Here is a 13,678-nt window from a genome sequence, read left to right as displayed (position 1 = left end):
TGCAAACAACATTCAAAGATTACATATATTTCTGAAATAGAAGGGGGGGAAGGGTCATTACTGGTGGAATAATATCTGGGCTGCTTTTTTAATTCACAATGTAATTTAATACAGAGAATATAAGCAAATTGACCATCCATCACAAGGGCTTCATTCACACAATTTTGCCGGCTTCAGAGATGAAATTTCCCAGCAATTTGGGGTGATTTTAAGGTTCAGGTTATTTTACAAATACCCATATAATGTTGTGTAAAATTGAAGGGTTTAAATCAATAGCATGAAACCTTCTACAAAAGATGAGAATTCAATTTGTACATTGGGGAGGGTGTTTTTCTGACAAATTTTTATAGGAAGGGACATTGTAGGGTACCCGTACATGTTGCGGATTTTCCGCAGCTATATCCAATTTTAGCCCTTCTACATTGAATAGAGTGAAATCCGCAGTGAACATCCAAAACTGATTTGAAAATCAGTTGCATGCTTTGATTTCCGTGCGGAAAATGAAAGAAGTTTTTAAATCTCATCCACTTGCCTGCAATAGTCATCTGCTTCAGATTTTCCGACCTCAAATCTGGACATATAATCTTCAACTAATCTGCTATGTGTGCAGGGGCATTAGTCTTGCTCTGGCATGTTTTCACTTTTTTTTTTTAATGCCTCTTTGTATTTTAAGTTAAGTCTATTGGTTACTGTGAAGGTTTAAAACGCAAAATATATATGCAACAGCAGTAAAAAAAATTTTTTTTATTTCGAAGCATATATTAATCACATGAAAGGAGTTGGACTAACTGCTGATATGTTGTCTTTTACCTTGGATATCTTTAGAATACAAGCTCTGTTGAAGTGGGTGAGTGATTCTGCGAGAGTGGCGTCATTGAAAAGAAGTGGTCGTAGCACTTTTAATCCCCAAAACAATTCGCCACGAGAGTTTGGTCTTCTGATGCCATCCCCTTCTCATTTGCACTGCGTAGCAGCCATTTTATGGCATAGTTACGAGCTTCCTGTGGAATATGACTTGCCTGGTTTGCTCAACAGAGATCTATTTGAGTAAGTAAATCACTTTCTGATTCTGTTTACAAGTCCTTATCATCCATGTTATCCTAGATCACAAACTGACTACCCCCAAAGTTATACACAAATGGTTTATAAATAACATATAGGAAGATAGTTCAATAAAAGTCTTATTGTATCACAATTTCAGGACATTATTTTCTATCCATATCTTAAATATAAAAAAATGTATAAGGGGGAGTTCAAACAGAGTTAAAATTCCAAACTGAATTTTGAGGCAGATTTTCCACCTGCAAAAAAACTCAGTGTGAACCCAGCCTAACAAAGCCCATTGGGTATTTATGTACCACCCGAGGAGATCCTGAGCAGTTGTCTCATGAAGACAGCCCCTTCTATATGCCCTATTAGGGTGGGTCATAGAGTGGGTTCTCCCAGCATCTCCCTCTGGCAATATGTGTGACTGGCAGCAGTTTTTCCAAGCGAAAACAGCTGATCGGGATATTCTGAAGCCGCAGTGAACTGTTTATTGACAGGCAAGCTTCAGTTTATTGAGACAACTTTTTTTTTTTTTTTTTAGTCCTTCCAAATAGATGGAAGGAATAGAAGCGTTGTTTTTTTTTTTTTTTTTTTAAAGATTATAGTGAGTGTCACAATGATAGGCCTATATCTGCGTCTACTGAGCACCAACAATAGAGCTCCTCTGCTGGTCTATAGTCTTTTTTTGTACCGGCTACTTTTCTGGATTGTGGTTTGTAACGAGTATTGCATTTTTCAACTTATATTTACTATAAAATTTTAGTTTTCTGTGTGTTCAATGTATAAATGTGATAAATGTATGATCGCTTGGACCCCCACTGTTCACTAGAATAGGAGTTCTGACCCCCGTTCCTCCTCACATTGCGAGCACAGTGAGGGGGATTTTGAATGGCTCGATGGAAACTGCCAAGCGCAGTACTCGGTTATCTCTTTCGGCCCCATAGTCTTTAAATGGGAGCGATAGTGCACATGCGCAACCACCACTCCATTCCAAATCCTCCTCACTGTGATCGAGCAGACAGGTGGAACATGAGTCTGGATGCCCATTCTAGTGATCGATAGGGGTCCCAGTGGTAAAGCCCCCCCAGCGACCATACTATGGATAGGTGATAAATGTGCTAGGTGGGAAAAATAATTAGAGAAATATGCTATCTAATACTATTATCTATTTTCCAGGTCCTTGCATAAATGGTCCATGTCTTTACCGTGCAACATGGTCTTAAAGAAGGCTGTTGATGGACTTCTATGCTCAATGTGTCACATCCACCCAAGTTATTTTTCTTTGCTCATGGGCTGGATGGGAATTACCCCTCCTCCAATACAAAGCCAGCACAGACTGTCTATTACAGATGATAGCAAAAAGCAAGATCTTAATGCTGCTCTGACAGATGACTCTAAAAATGCACAAGCACCTCTTGCACTTACAGAGTCTCACCTGGCCACGCTCGCTGCTTCGTCACAGTCCCCAGAAGCCATCAAGCAACTGCTGGACTCTGGTTTACCCTCACTGCTTGTTCGGAGCCTAGTCAATTTTTGCTTCAGTCACATATCTAATTCAGACTTTGCTGCAACCTCTGCAGATGGCACCCAGGAGAGACTACGAAGGCAGCACTCATCTCAGCACTTTAGTAGGATGCTAGTCACGGCAGACTTGGTGGCACCTATTCTCAGGTTTTTGACTGAAGTTGGCAATAGCCATGTTATGAAGGACTGGCTTGGAGGTTCAGAAGTTAACCCTCTTTGGACAGCACTTTTGTTTTTACTATGTCATTCTGGTGCCAGCTCAACAGGTCATGTAAATGGTTCACAGCAGACCAATTCCAGGTGCACTTTACTGAACTCCACTGCAGGAAATGGTCTAACCACTCAACAAAGAACTGCTGTGGAAAATGCCACAGTGGCCTTTTTCTTGCAATGCATATCTTGTCATCCAAATAACCAGCGATTAATGGCACAGGTATTGTAACCGGGTCCATGGGTTTAATTTTTTTTCCCTCTGTGGGAAATCCATTTTAATGAGCTTTTGTTTTCGTGAAAGTCCTTGTTAGAGATTAATGGGTTATTTCCATCAAATACATATAGGGCATATCCACTGGATATGCTATAAATTTCTAATAAAGCTGGGACCCACACCTATGTCAAGAACTGGGGACCCCGTCCCACCTGGTGAGGCAGCCACCGCATCCAGACAAGAAGAAATGGAGAGGCGGCCTTAGATGTGCGTCCCAGCTCACAAACAACAGACATTTATACCATATTCAGTGCATGTGCCATGAATGTCTTAGCTAGGAATAAACCTTTAAACTCAATTAGCATTAATCTTGCAAGTAGCTTGTGCGGTAACTGCAGTGATGTTTAATGTAAAAATGAAAAGGCTCAACCACATAATACATTACTTAGGAAAAAATATGCTCCCTTTTTCACTCATTACATCAGTGTTCTCCAGCATCCATTTTTGCTTCTCATTTTAGCGGCCAGTGGGAGTAAGGCGGAGGCCTTAAAGAAGCACTCTGGTAATTTTTTTTTCTCTTGCAATTATGAGAACTAATCTGCAATATTCTAGCAGCGTCATTTGTTTTTTCCCAGCTCAGTGGCATCTATACATTTTGTACCGTTTCATTACGGACAGCTGTGTCATGTGATCTCAGTCTGACCACCAGAATAGACCATGCTCACATGTGTAGACAGGAGGTCATTTCTTCTGTATGTCTGACTTCCTGTGAACTACAGAATTACATCACCTATGAAATCCCTACTGGCAGCTCGGAGACACCTCCTCTCCCTACCCAGTTCATCCTCCTTGTTCCTCTGTATGTTCCCCTATGCATATAGTGCAGCTGAAGAGATGATTTCTGCCCTATCTAAGGCCTCATGCACACCACCGTGCCCGTAACTACGACCCATAATTACGGGCACGGACAGCCGGCTGTTTTTACGAGCCGTGCTCCCATTATAAAGTATGGGCGCACGGTCCGTAAAATGAAAAAATAGGGCATGTCCTATTTTTTTCGGCAGGTTTCTACGGAACGGACACCCTCCCGTAGACATACGTAAAAGTGTCCGTCGACCATAGAAATTAATGGGCCCGTAATTACGGGCGATTTTACCGTCGTGTGCATGTGGCCTAAGGGAGCAGGAGTGCAGTGATGGTATAGGTCCATACAATTAGCTGCAGGATTCTAAAACTCCCTTGACTCACACTCACTGTCTAGACTACATGTGTGGAGAGTGTTCAGTGTATTTCTATGAAATGCAGCTACTCACTGCTCTCCCCTGTATTCTGTTTGCAAGGTGAAACCTATCACAACCAGTTTGCAGGGAGAGACCGGCTAGACATGGGGTATGTTCACACGGCAGCGTCCGTTACGGCTGAAATTACGGGGCTGTTTTCAGGAGAAAACCGCTCCGTAATTTCAGCCGTCATGGCATGTTGAGGCGCTTTTTCGCTGCGTCAATTACGGACGTAAATGGAGCTGGTTTTCCATGGAGTCAATGGAAAACGCTCCATTTAACGTCTGAAGAAGTGACAGGCACTTCTTTGACGCGGGCGTCTATTTACGCCCCGCCTTTTGACAGCGGGGCGTAAAAAAAAATGACCGTCGGAACATAACATTGTAAGACCCATTCAAATGAATGGGCCGATGTTTGCCGAAGCTATCGAGCCGCATTTTCGGACGTAAATCGAGGCAGAAAACGCCCGAATTATGTCCGTAAATAAGCCGTGTGAACATACCCTTAGACTCTGCCGTGTGAGTTATGTTACAAAAGTTTTGTCACTGATCTAGAGCAGAGCAAGTGCAGTGTGATAAGACTCTACTGCCTCTGTTTCTGCCAAGCCAGAGGCATGATGGGAAATGGAGGCAACATTAGAAGAACCATTTAAGAGGGGAAGAAGGAATATGGATGGCAGACAACCCATAAATGACACATGAACTAACAGGTATAAACAAGGCATATACAACCGTTTCTACAGTCTACTTTAATAATAGCCTATGCTGCACTATATAGGCAAAAAAAAAAGATTTGCTGGAGTGCTTCTTTAATTCTACTACAGCCTACACCGTGAACACAGACGGAGCCTCTGAAGTGACCACTGCTGCGGCCGATCATTCAGAGGGCAGCAGTAATGGTTACCTCACTGTCACTATATAATGAGATATTGTCTGTTGTTTCTTTGATAAAGCTGCATCAGGGGTCGGGATCACTGTAATAACTTAGTCCTGTTACAATTCAATTCAAATTGAGGCCAAATTTGTGTATTAGACGCCTGACATCATTTTAGACTTTTTATGGCTAATTCTTCCAAAAACATAAGTGTCATCAGAAGTTTCAGGGCCCTGCTCAACTCCACCTCTTACATATTTATTAACTTGTGCTCTAGGCCAAGCCAAACAGGCATGTTGAAGTTACGGTGCAGGCATGATGATCTTTCTATAGCCTAAACTTATTCCACAGCACTTTACAATTCAGAGATAACTGACCGTTGAAACAACTTTTCTCGACCATGTCATCGGGGGACACAAATGATGACCTGGAGTACAGGTGGACAATAAGAAAAAAAGTGTTAGCTGCTTCTTCCTTGCTATACCCCTCCTGCAGACACTAAGCTAACCACTTTTATCTTCTTGTTCGTAAGTGGGAGACCGACCACTTGGCAGATCTGTCTACTTTTTAGTTTGTGTATTTTTTTTGCCCTTTCTAGGTTGGAATACAGGGACAACTTCATTACCCTGTTAACACACTACAAGGAGGCAGAATAGCATATCCTAACTTGACTACTCACTGCCACAGGGGCCCTGAGATCTCTTTGTCACTGTGTGCAGGGCACTCTGGCTTAAGTGCTGGTGTGCAAATGCCGCCTCTAAGAGATCCTTATGGGCTTTCCCCTTCTCAGGCCCTCCATTGCTACACAATAGAAGTTTCTTCTATGCCCCACGCCTTCCTTTCAATGGTTCTGCATTTTTCCCTGCTGTTAAGTCTCTTCTATCCCAGGGAGTGATTGTCTCGGTTCCTTTGCAGGAATGGTTCTGTGGATATTTTTTCCAACGTATTTGTCGAAGGAAGGAATGGTGCACACAACCTTAAATATTAAGCAACTCAACCGTTTTGTCAAGATTTGCTGTTTTCGAATTGTCCCGAAGGTGCTCTGATCTGTGATGGCTCTCCTTCACTCTTGCTGTATTGTTGTTATTTCACACCTGGACAACATCATGATCAATGCGCTTTCAGGTCAGCTAATCCAGAAAATCTTTTGGAAAACTCCTTTCCCCGCTTCAGTTGGATCATCAACCGCCCAAACTCTTTCCACTCCCTCTCGCAACATGTGATCTTTCTGAGCATGTGTTTCAACAAGGCTCAGGCCAAAATTCTCTTTCCCCAGGAGAATCTCCTCTCCCTGCAACAAGGCATTTGGTCTCCGTGTCGATCTGTGACTACATGCTAATTTTGGGCCTGATGGTCTGTTCCATCGAGTTGATTTCCTCTGCCCAGTTTCACGCACTGCACCTTCCATGAACCATTCTTGCTCAATGGAACTAATTGGCAGAGTTTTTTGATCGCCTGATTCGGTTTCCTTGTGAGTACGCTTCTCTCCCCACAGGTGACTCTGGGCTGCTGCTTCCTATCCCTTCAGTGGTTGGTCTTAACAATGGATGCCAGTTTCCTCGGGTGGGGAGGGGTCTTCCAAAACCTAACTGTTTAAGGCTTTTGGTTCTTTTTGTAGTCCACCCTCCCAGTCAATATCCTGGAGCTTCGTGCCATCCTCCTCTCCTTCTGACAATTGACCCACCTGTCCAATCATCCGGTCAAGGTTCAAATAGACAAAGCCACAGTAGTCACCTATCTGAACCACCAAGCTACATCGTTAAGTGGGCAAAGACTTACATTCTGGCTCTCTTGGCAGTCTTCAATCCAGGAGTGAACATCTGAATCGCGGACTTCCTCCGCCGTAAACTGTGACCGAGGGGAGAGAACCCTTCATTCAGAAGTCTTAAGGGAATTTTGTTCCAGATGGTCAGCCAGACATGAACCTCATGGCTTTCAGTTTAAATCGCAAGCTTACTCGCTTCGTATCCAGGGCTAGAGATCTTCTAGTGCTCACAGTTTACGCACTGGTCAATTTGTGGCATCAGTTCAAGCTCCCCTACATCTCAGCTCTCCGAATTTTGCCTTAGATCCTCAAGAAACTTAAAGCAGAAGGCGTCTCAATGATACGTCTTGCCCTAGATTGTCCACCATAGCTCACTGAATTTGGTCCACTATTGGCGAGATGTACCAATCTAAATGCTGGGAGCCTTCCTTCCTGGTGCTCATTCCACTAGAGCGGTGGGCTGTACAGGTGTGTAAGACTTCTACCTGGTTTTCCCTACACACTTTCCTCAAGTTTTATAGGGTGCATACCGTTGCGTCCTCAGATGCCTCCATTGCAGGGTTTTGCAGGTGGCGGTGCAATGACCGCGAGTCTTCTTTTTTCTGCCTGCAGAAACTGCTTTTGAACGTTTCAAGGTAATAATCGGTTTACCCCAATGACACAGACGAGAGAACTGGATTTTTGTTACTCACTGTAAAATCCCTTTCTTGTCATTTTTATTGCGGTACGCCACACCTTCCCATTTTTCCCTTTTTAGGTGTTACAACTGTTTTCTTTAGGTGTAGTTTTCTCTTTTGGTTCTCGTACGATTCGCAGTTTTTTGTAATTATAACCATATGTTTTTCTCTGCTTCTATTGCTTATGTACAAACTGGTAAGCTCCGTGTCTACAGAAGGGGTATAGCATGGCAGAAGCGAGCGCTTTTTTTTGCTTGGTGCCCGCCTTCCAGGTCATTATCTGTGTTCTCCAATGGACGTGAGGGGTAACTGCAAATATCCATTTTCTGACAGCAGTATAACTGAATTCACACACAAGCCTAGCAGAGGTGGAAACAAAAAAATCTGTTCTATTTATATTTTTTCTTAACTTTTTTTTTTTTAGTTCGGAGAAGCATAGGTTACTGCACTTTTCAGAACCACAGGATGGTAGACAGATCAAAATGTATAGTCTGGATAGAACCTTAAAATAAAGGGCAAGCAACTAGGTATTAAGTAGAATTACTTCTGTTCTTGAGGTACAGTCTATATGCTGGGAACTAGTGCGTCATTTAGGCTGTTTAGTTTACCCACAACTCTTTGTATTTCTAAAATGTACTTGAAAATAGTTTCTAACATTTTTCTCATTCTTTTGGTTTTAGTAGATACTGACCCATTGTTTTGCTAGCGACTTTTTAGAACCCTTAATTTTTAATGTATTTTATTTTTTAATGTAGTAGCTTTTGTAGACCGTTCTTGAAATCTATCAGGGACTTCCACATGCAAGACTAGGTTGTTTGAGCAGCTTTTGGGCTCCATTCATTACGTTTTGTTTCTCTCTGATAATCGGTAGCTGAAGACCGAGCTGGTCAGTGTTTTATTTCCAGTCAACCCACTCTGCTTGTGTTTTCAGGTACTCTGCGAGCTTTTCCAATCTTCTCCACAGCGTGGGAATCTCCCAGCCTCTGGAAACATCTCTGGCTTCATCCGAAGACTTTTCCTGCAGTTAATGTTAGAAGATGAAAAAGTTACCATGTTCCTTCAGTCTCCCTGCCCTGTAAGTATTTCAGCCAGCAGTTTCTTTACTTTAGGGACTGGGATGTTTCTGATACTTTCTGGGTTGAAGGTTGATTTTTAATGTGATGTGCTTTTGTATACTTATACGTGTTTGGATTCCCCTTACCTGCCTTTGAAACAATTTACTGCCCGAACTATTCTTGCTTTTCTACTACCCTTTCAAAGTTAGATTTTGAATGGGTTTGTCTAGATCAGTGTTTCTTAAAGGGAACCTGTCACCAGCATTTCACCTAGTAAACCAGCAATACCCTGTGGAAGTGGGTGAAAATCATTCCTATATAACCTATAATTGTCTTCTTAGTCGGCTCTGTAGCTTTAGTATTCAGTTTTTTATTGTTCTCACACCGTATGCTAATGAGCGTAAAAGAGTCAAATCTTCGTTTGAAAAGAGTCATATCTTCATTCCTCAAGTCTTTCCGAGTTTACTCCGCCTCCTTACTTTTGATTGACAGCTCCTCTCCTTCCCCCAGCGCACAAAATCCTGCGCTTGTGCATTGATGTCCTCTTCTGGGGTGTGCGCACGAAGGGACACCAGATTATTACGATAAAAGGCGTGAAATGTTTGCAGACCGTTATTTAGGAGAGGGGATAACGGCAATGAACTTTTTATAGCAGTAGCCAGAGAGGGATAAGTAAAGTTCAATAGGTGAAATGCTGATGACCGATTCCCTTTAAACTATGTGGTGGAATTCACCAGTGAGGAAGCGCCCCCTAGTGGTTGGTAAGATGCAGCTGGGGAAGCTCTTTTGACAGAGGTGATCATAAGCCGCTCAGTCCTTTCTCTTGTTTGAAACAATCTCTGGTTTAGCAACATAATTGACTTCTTTTGTACTTAGATTTTAATGTTTTGCTGAGTTCAGGAGACAAATGAAAGGTTAAATTGAGCAATATTTTGTATTTCGGCTTAGACTTAGACTTTTGGCGGTGTGGCTTCTGTTCTGAAAGGATGCCAGAACGCTAATGTGAACATAGGCAATGTTCAGTGGGTATTTTATTTAGGCTACGTATAATAAGCGACACATCGATAACGTCGGTGCATGTTAATGGTTGAATGGGCTCCATGACAAAAAAGTATTGAAATAAGGTTAAAATACAGTAAAAACAGAGTAGAAAATAGGATATTCTTAAAACATTTCAGGGTTGGTCTCTACCATGCACCTATACGCTTACTCTTAACTCTATTTAGATTGAAAGTGTTTCTAATGTAACATGCACCCGCTTATTTAGTACTTTGCTGTCCAGCAGATGGCAACATACACTTAAAAATGTGGTTGTCAGTGAGTGTGACAATGTTTGCTGCACTAGAGGCCGCTAACAATGAATTTGATATCTGTAGTTAAAGAGACTCTGTCACCACATTATAAGTGCCCTATCTGCTATGTAAGGAGATCGGCGCTATAATGTAGGTGACAGTAATGCTTTTTATTTAGAAAAACTATCTATTTTAAACCACTTTATTAGCGATTTTTAGCTTTATGCTAATAAGTTTCTTAATGCCCAAGTGGGCGTGTTTTTTTATTTTCGACCAAGTGGGCGTTGTACAGAGGAGTGTATGACGCTGACCAATCGGTGACCTTGCTGGAAATCTCACAGAAAAGATTCAGAAGTGTCAGGATTCTGAATACACATGACGTCCAGGCTGGAGGTCGTGTATATTCATTATCAGGACACTTGATTAACGTTAATGTTATGTGTTATGTGGCTGCACATCGTGTTCTTGTAAGAACGTGATGCTGCTGTGTAAATGAATGGAGAGGAGTGCATGATGCTGATTGGTCAGCGTCATACACTCCTCTGTACAACGCCCACTTGGTCGAAAGTAAAAACACACCTATTTGGGCATTAAGAAACTTATTAAGATAAACCAAAATCGCTAATAAAAGTGGTAAAAATAGATTGTTTTTATTAAAATAAAAAGCACTGCTGTCACCTATATTATAGCGCCCATCTCCTTATGTAGGAGATAGGCCTCTTATAATGTGGTGACAGAGCCTCTTTAACATCGCCGTGTGCCTCTATACACACACGCACACGAGATCTTTAATAAAGTTTTCAGTTGTGGAGAATACATTTAATTATAGATGCAAAATGGCAGTGTCTGGATAGTAAACTTTTGGGCAGATATCCGATGTCATTTGTCATATATAATGGGTTATCTTCATAATCTCGCTAACAGGCAACAAAACATGACAGAATTATTAGTCTCCCCTTCCTTTTTTTTTTTTTATACCCAACAGCCTTATTTAAGCACCAAATAGTGCTTTAAAACTTTTATCCATTAATTTAGATGTGAATTTCTGGTTGGGGGTTTATGAGTAATGGACCTTCTATTTTCGTTACAGCTGTACAAAGGCAGAATCAATGCTACAAGTCACATCATTCAACATCCCATGTATGGAGCAGGCCACAAGTTCCGCACTCTCCACCTACCTATCTCTACCACACTGGCAGAGCTTCTGGACCGGGTCTCTGGTAATACAAACTAATTTAAAAGAGTTTCTATTATAGTCTTGTTCTCTACACTGCACACAAAGAGGAGAATCCTGCTCTCCTACCTCGATCACACTCACACTCACACACACACACACACACACACACACACACACACACACACACACACACACACACACACACACACACACACACACACACACACACCGCCCCCGTCCTCTCCCAGTCTGTCTCCTCAGCACATTGGGACAGTAAACTATGCCTGGATCCTGCTATGGGTGCCTGCAGGGCAGCCACAAAGAATCTGATTTTAAAGATCCTGCTTGTAAAGGGAGATGTTAGGAATTTGCGAATACACATTTGCTGTGTATATTTCGAATGATACCCTAGTTAATATCCAACTCTGAACACCATTTTTAGTCTTAATAGGTCCATCATTTATGTTCTGATTTATTTTTCATATATCATGAGTTGGAGCACTGGTGTTCTGATACAATGCACCAGGTCCTATGCTTCCCTATGCACATCCCTAGTTGTCTGCAGACATCACTAGGGGGAGTTTGGCCGCTTTCTGTATACAGATTGCCTTCTGCAGCAGACTCCCCCTAGTGGTGGCTAAAGGCAAAATAAATATTATTTAACTATAGCGCTATACAGGGGAAAAGTGATCTCTTGCCTTATAAAGGGATGTGTTATGAAATTAATCGGCCTAGACGGTTGATCCAAAAAATGTAATGCTGTTAAAAGGTCAAAATTCACTTTAGCTTTTGATGCCTCAGATGAGCAACTCTATTAGGGCCTGTTCAGATCTTAATTAGGGTCCTCCGTGACTGATTCGGCTAAAAATACCTGAAGCAATAACGCAGCAATTTGCGCTATTGTTTCCGCTAAAACCATGGACTATTCTAAAGTCAATGGGTTTCGGCGGGCGCCGATTGTGTCCATCATACAATGTAAATGTCGCTTCCAGTATTTTCCTTCTGTTCCTTTGACGGAGCAGAGCAACTACAATACCGACGCAGGTGTGAACGGGGCCTCGTACTGAACAGTGACAATGCTTCTTTTTTTTTTTTTATGTTTCTGTGCTTCCCTATTTCCCTGCTTCATTCAGTCTGCAGTCAGCAGTGAATCCATTTGGTCATTATATTTCCTGTCATTTCAGTCTAAATGAAATGGATGGAAGTCAAGTGTTTTGCATTTTTTATTTTTTTTTTCGTTTTCCAAAATATGGCAATACGTTCAGTAAAAGCGGTATTTGCCCTCCGTGTCATGTCCATGAAAATGTCACCGATAAAACAGGAGCGAAAGTGTATTCAGAAAATCGTGATTATTGGCCCGAAATATATGAATCCTTAAATATTTCCAAAGTCAAGGACCGGATTTTCATAGTCCAGGGCTCCGTGCAGCACGTGTGTGTAGAAGTGATGGATTTAGCATCTGCTACATGCACCCGTATTGCAAGCAATGAGTTTTGCATTGATAAATCTTTCTCCTTTTTAAGACCTTTAAATAACTGAATCTTCTTCACTCTTCTGGCTTTGTCTATTACAGAAAGTGCTGGTTATGTTGGGAGATGCTTCTTGTTTTTTTAATGCTGGATATTTGGATGCTTCTTTATAGACTGTTACCATTGTGCATCTACTGGTGACTATTCATATACATTTGTTATAGTCATTCCTTTTATATGAGATGTTGGATGCCTCTTGATACACGTTTGCGCCTTTTCTCTTTTATCGCGATGTTGTAAATGTAAGTTGATGGCTGGCTTTCATTCAAGGAACGTGTGAGATCGGGTGAACTTGGTGATCTTATGTCCTATCCATGATTTTATCATTTGAATGCTATTGACAACACTGGCTGTTTTTGTTGAACACTTTTTATGTATACGGCTTTGTGTCGTGTCTATCATAGGCGCACACCTTATACCTACAAAATATTGGTTGTGAACCTCATGTAAGAGCTGAGAAAGGGTAACGTTATGTTAAGCTACTGCAACACTGTACAGTCTAAATTGCCTCCAACTCTTTCACTGACGGGAATATTTTCACACTTTTGACATACAGAAATGAATTATAAAATGCAAAAATGAAATTAGACCCCATAGCCATATGTTTTCTGAAAGTAGATACCTGACACTTTGTCAAAATACCACCCAGCACTTTACACTTATGGGCGCCTTCATACAATTTTTCATCAAAGCATAATATTTTGTAAAAAAAATGCATAGAAATTCATGTTTGTGGCTTTGAGCCTGATTCAAGGATTAAGCTAGCCATATAATTCAGATAGCTGTCAGCCAAACGTTTGTTCAGACCCCCCCTATACTCAGCTTGGCTGAGCGTGCATGCGTTCTCAATAGGGAGACGGAGTAAGCCGCTGTCAGACTAAAACAAAAGAATCGGGCATGTTGGAGTCCAACATGTCCCACCCTTCTTTTTTCAGACATTTCCCACAGGGGGACAGTCGGGGTACTTCTTTACACATTAGCTGGTTAAGTTTTGCCAACATACTGCTAATTGGTCAGCATTAAACTTACAAC

The 13,678-nt window shown here is 41.7% G+C and overlaps 1 protein-coding gene across 8 annotated transcripts in view; it reads left to right on the top strand.

The window, feature by feature from the left end:
• Nucleotides 1-13,678, top strand: part of BIRC6 (baculoviral IAP repeat containing 6) — a 237,943-nt gene that overhangs the window by 123,397 nt on the left and 100,868 nt on the right. For all 8 annotated transcript variants that reach the window (XM_075862828.1, XM_075862827.1, XM_075862825.1 and 5 more), the window contains exons 54-57: nt 826-1,047; nt 2,224-3,004; nt 8,525-8,668; nt 11,031-11,160. In XM_075862828.1, the coding sequence (XP_075718943.1) occupies nt 826-1,047; nt 2,224-3,004; nt 8,525-8,668; nt 11,031-11,160 (1,277 nt within the window). The remainder of the gene's footprint in view (nt 1-825; nt 1,048-2,223; nt 3,005-8,524; nt 8,669-11,030; nt 11,161-13,678) is intronic.

This window comes from Rhinoderma darwinii, chromosome 4 (assembly GCF_050947455.1).
Source record: "Rhinoderma darwinii isolate aRhiDar2 chromosome 4, aRhiDar2.hap1, whole genome shotgun sequence".
Classification (NCBI taxonomy): domain Eukaryota; kingdom Metazoa; phylum Chordata; class Amphibia; order Anura; family Rhinodermatidae; genus Rhinoderma; species Rhinoderma darwinii.
This window is presented reverse-complemented; position numbering and strand designations above follow the sequence as displayed.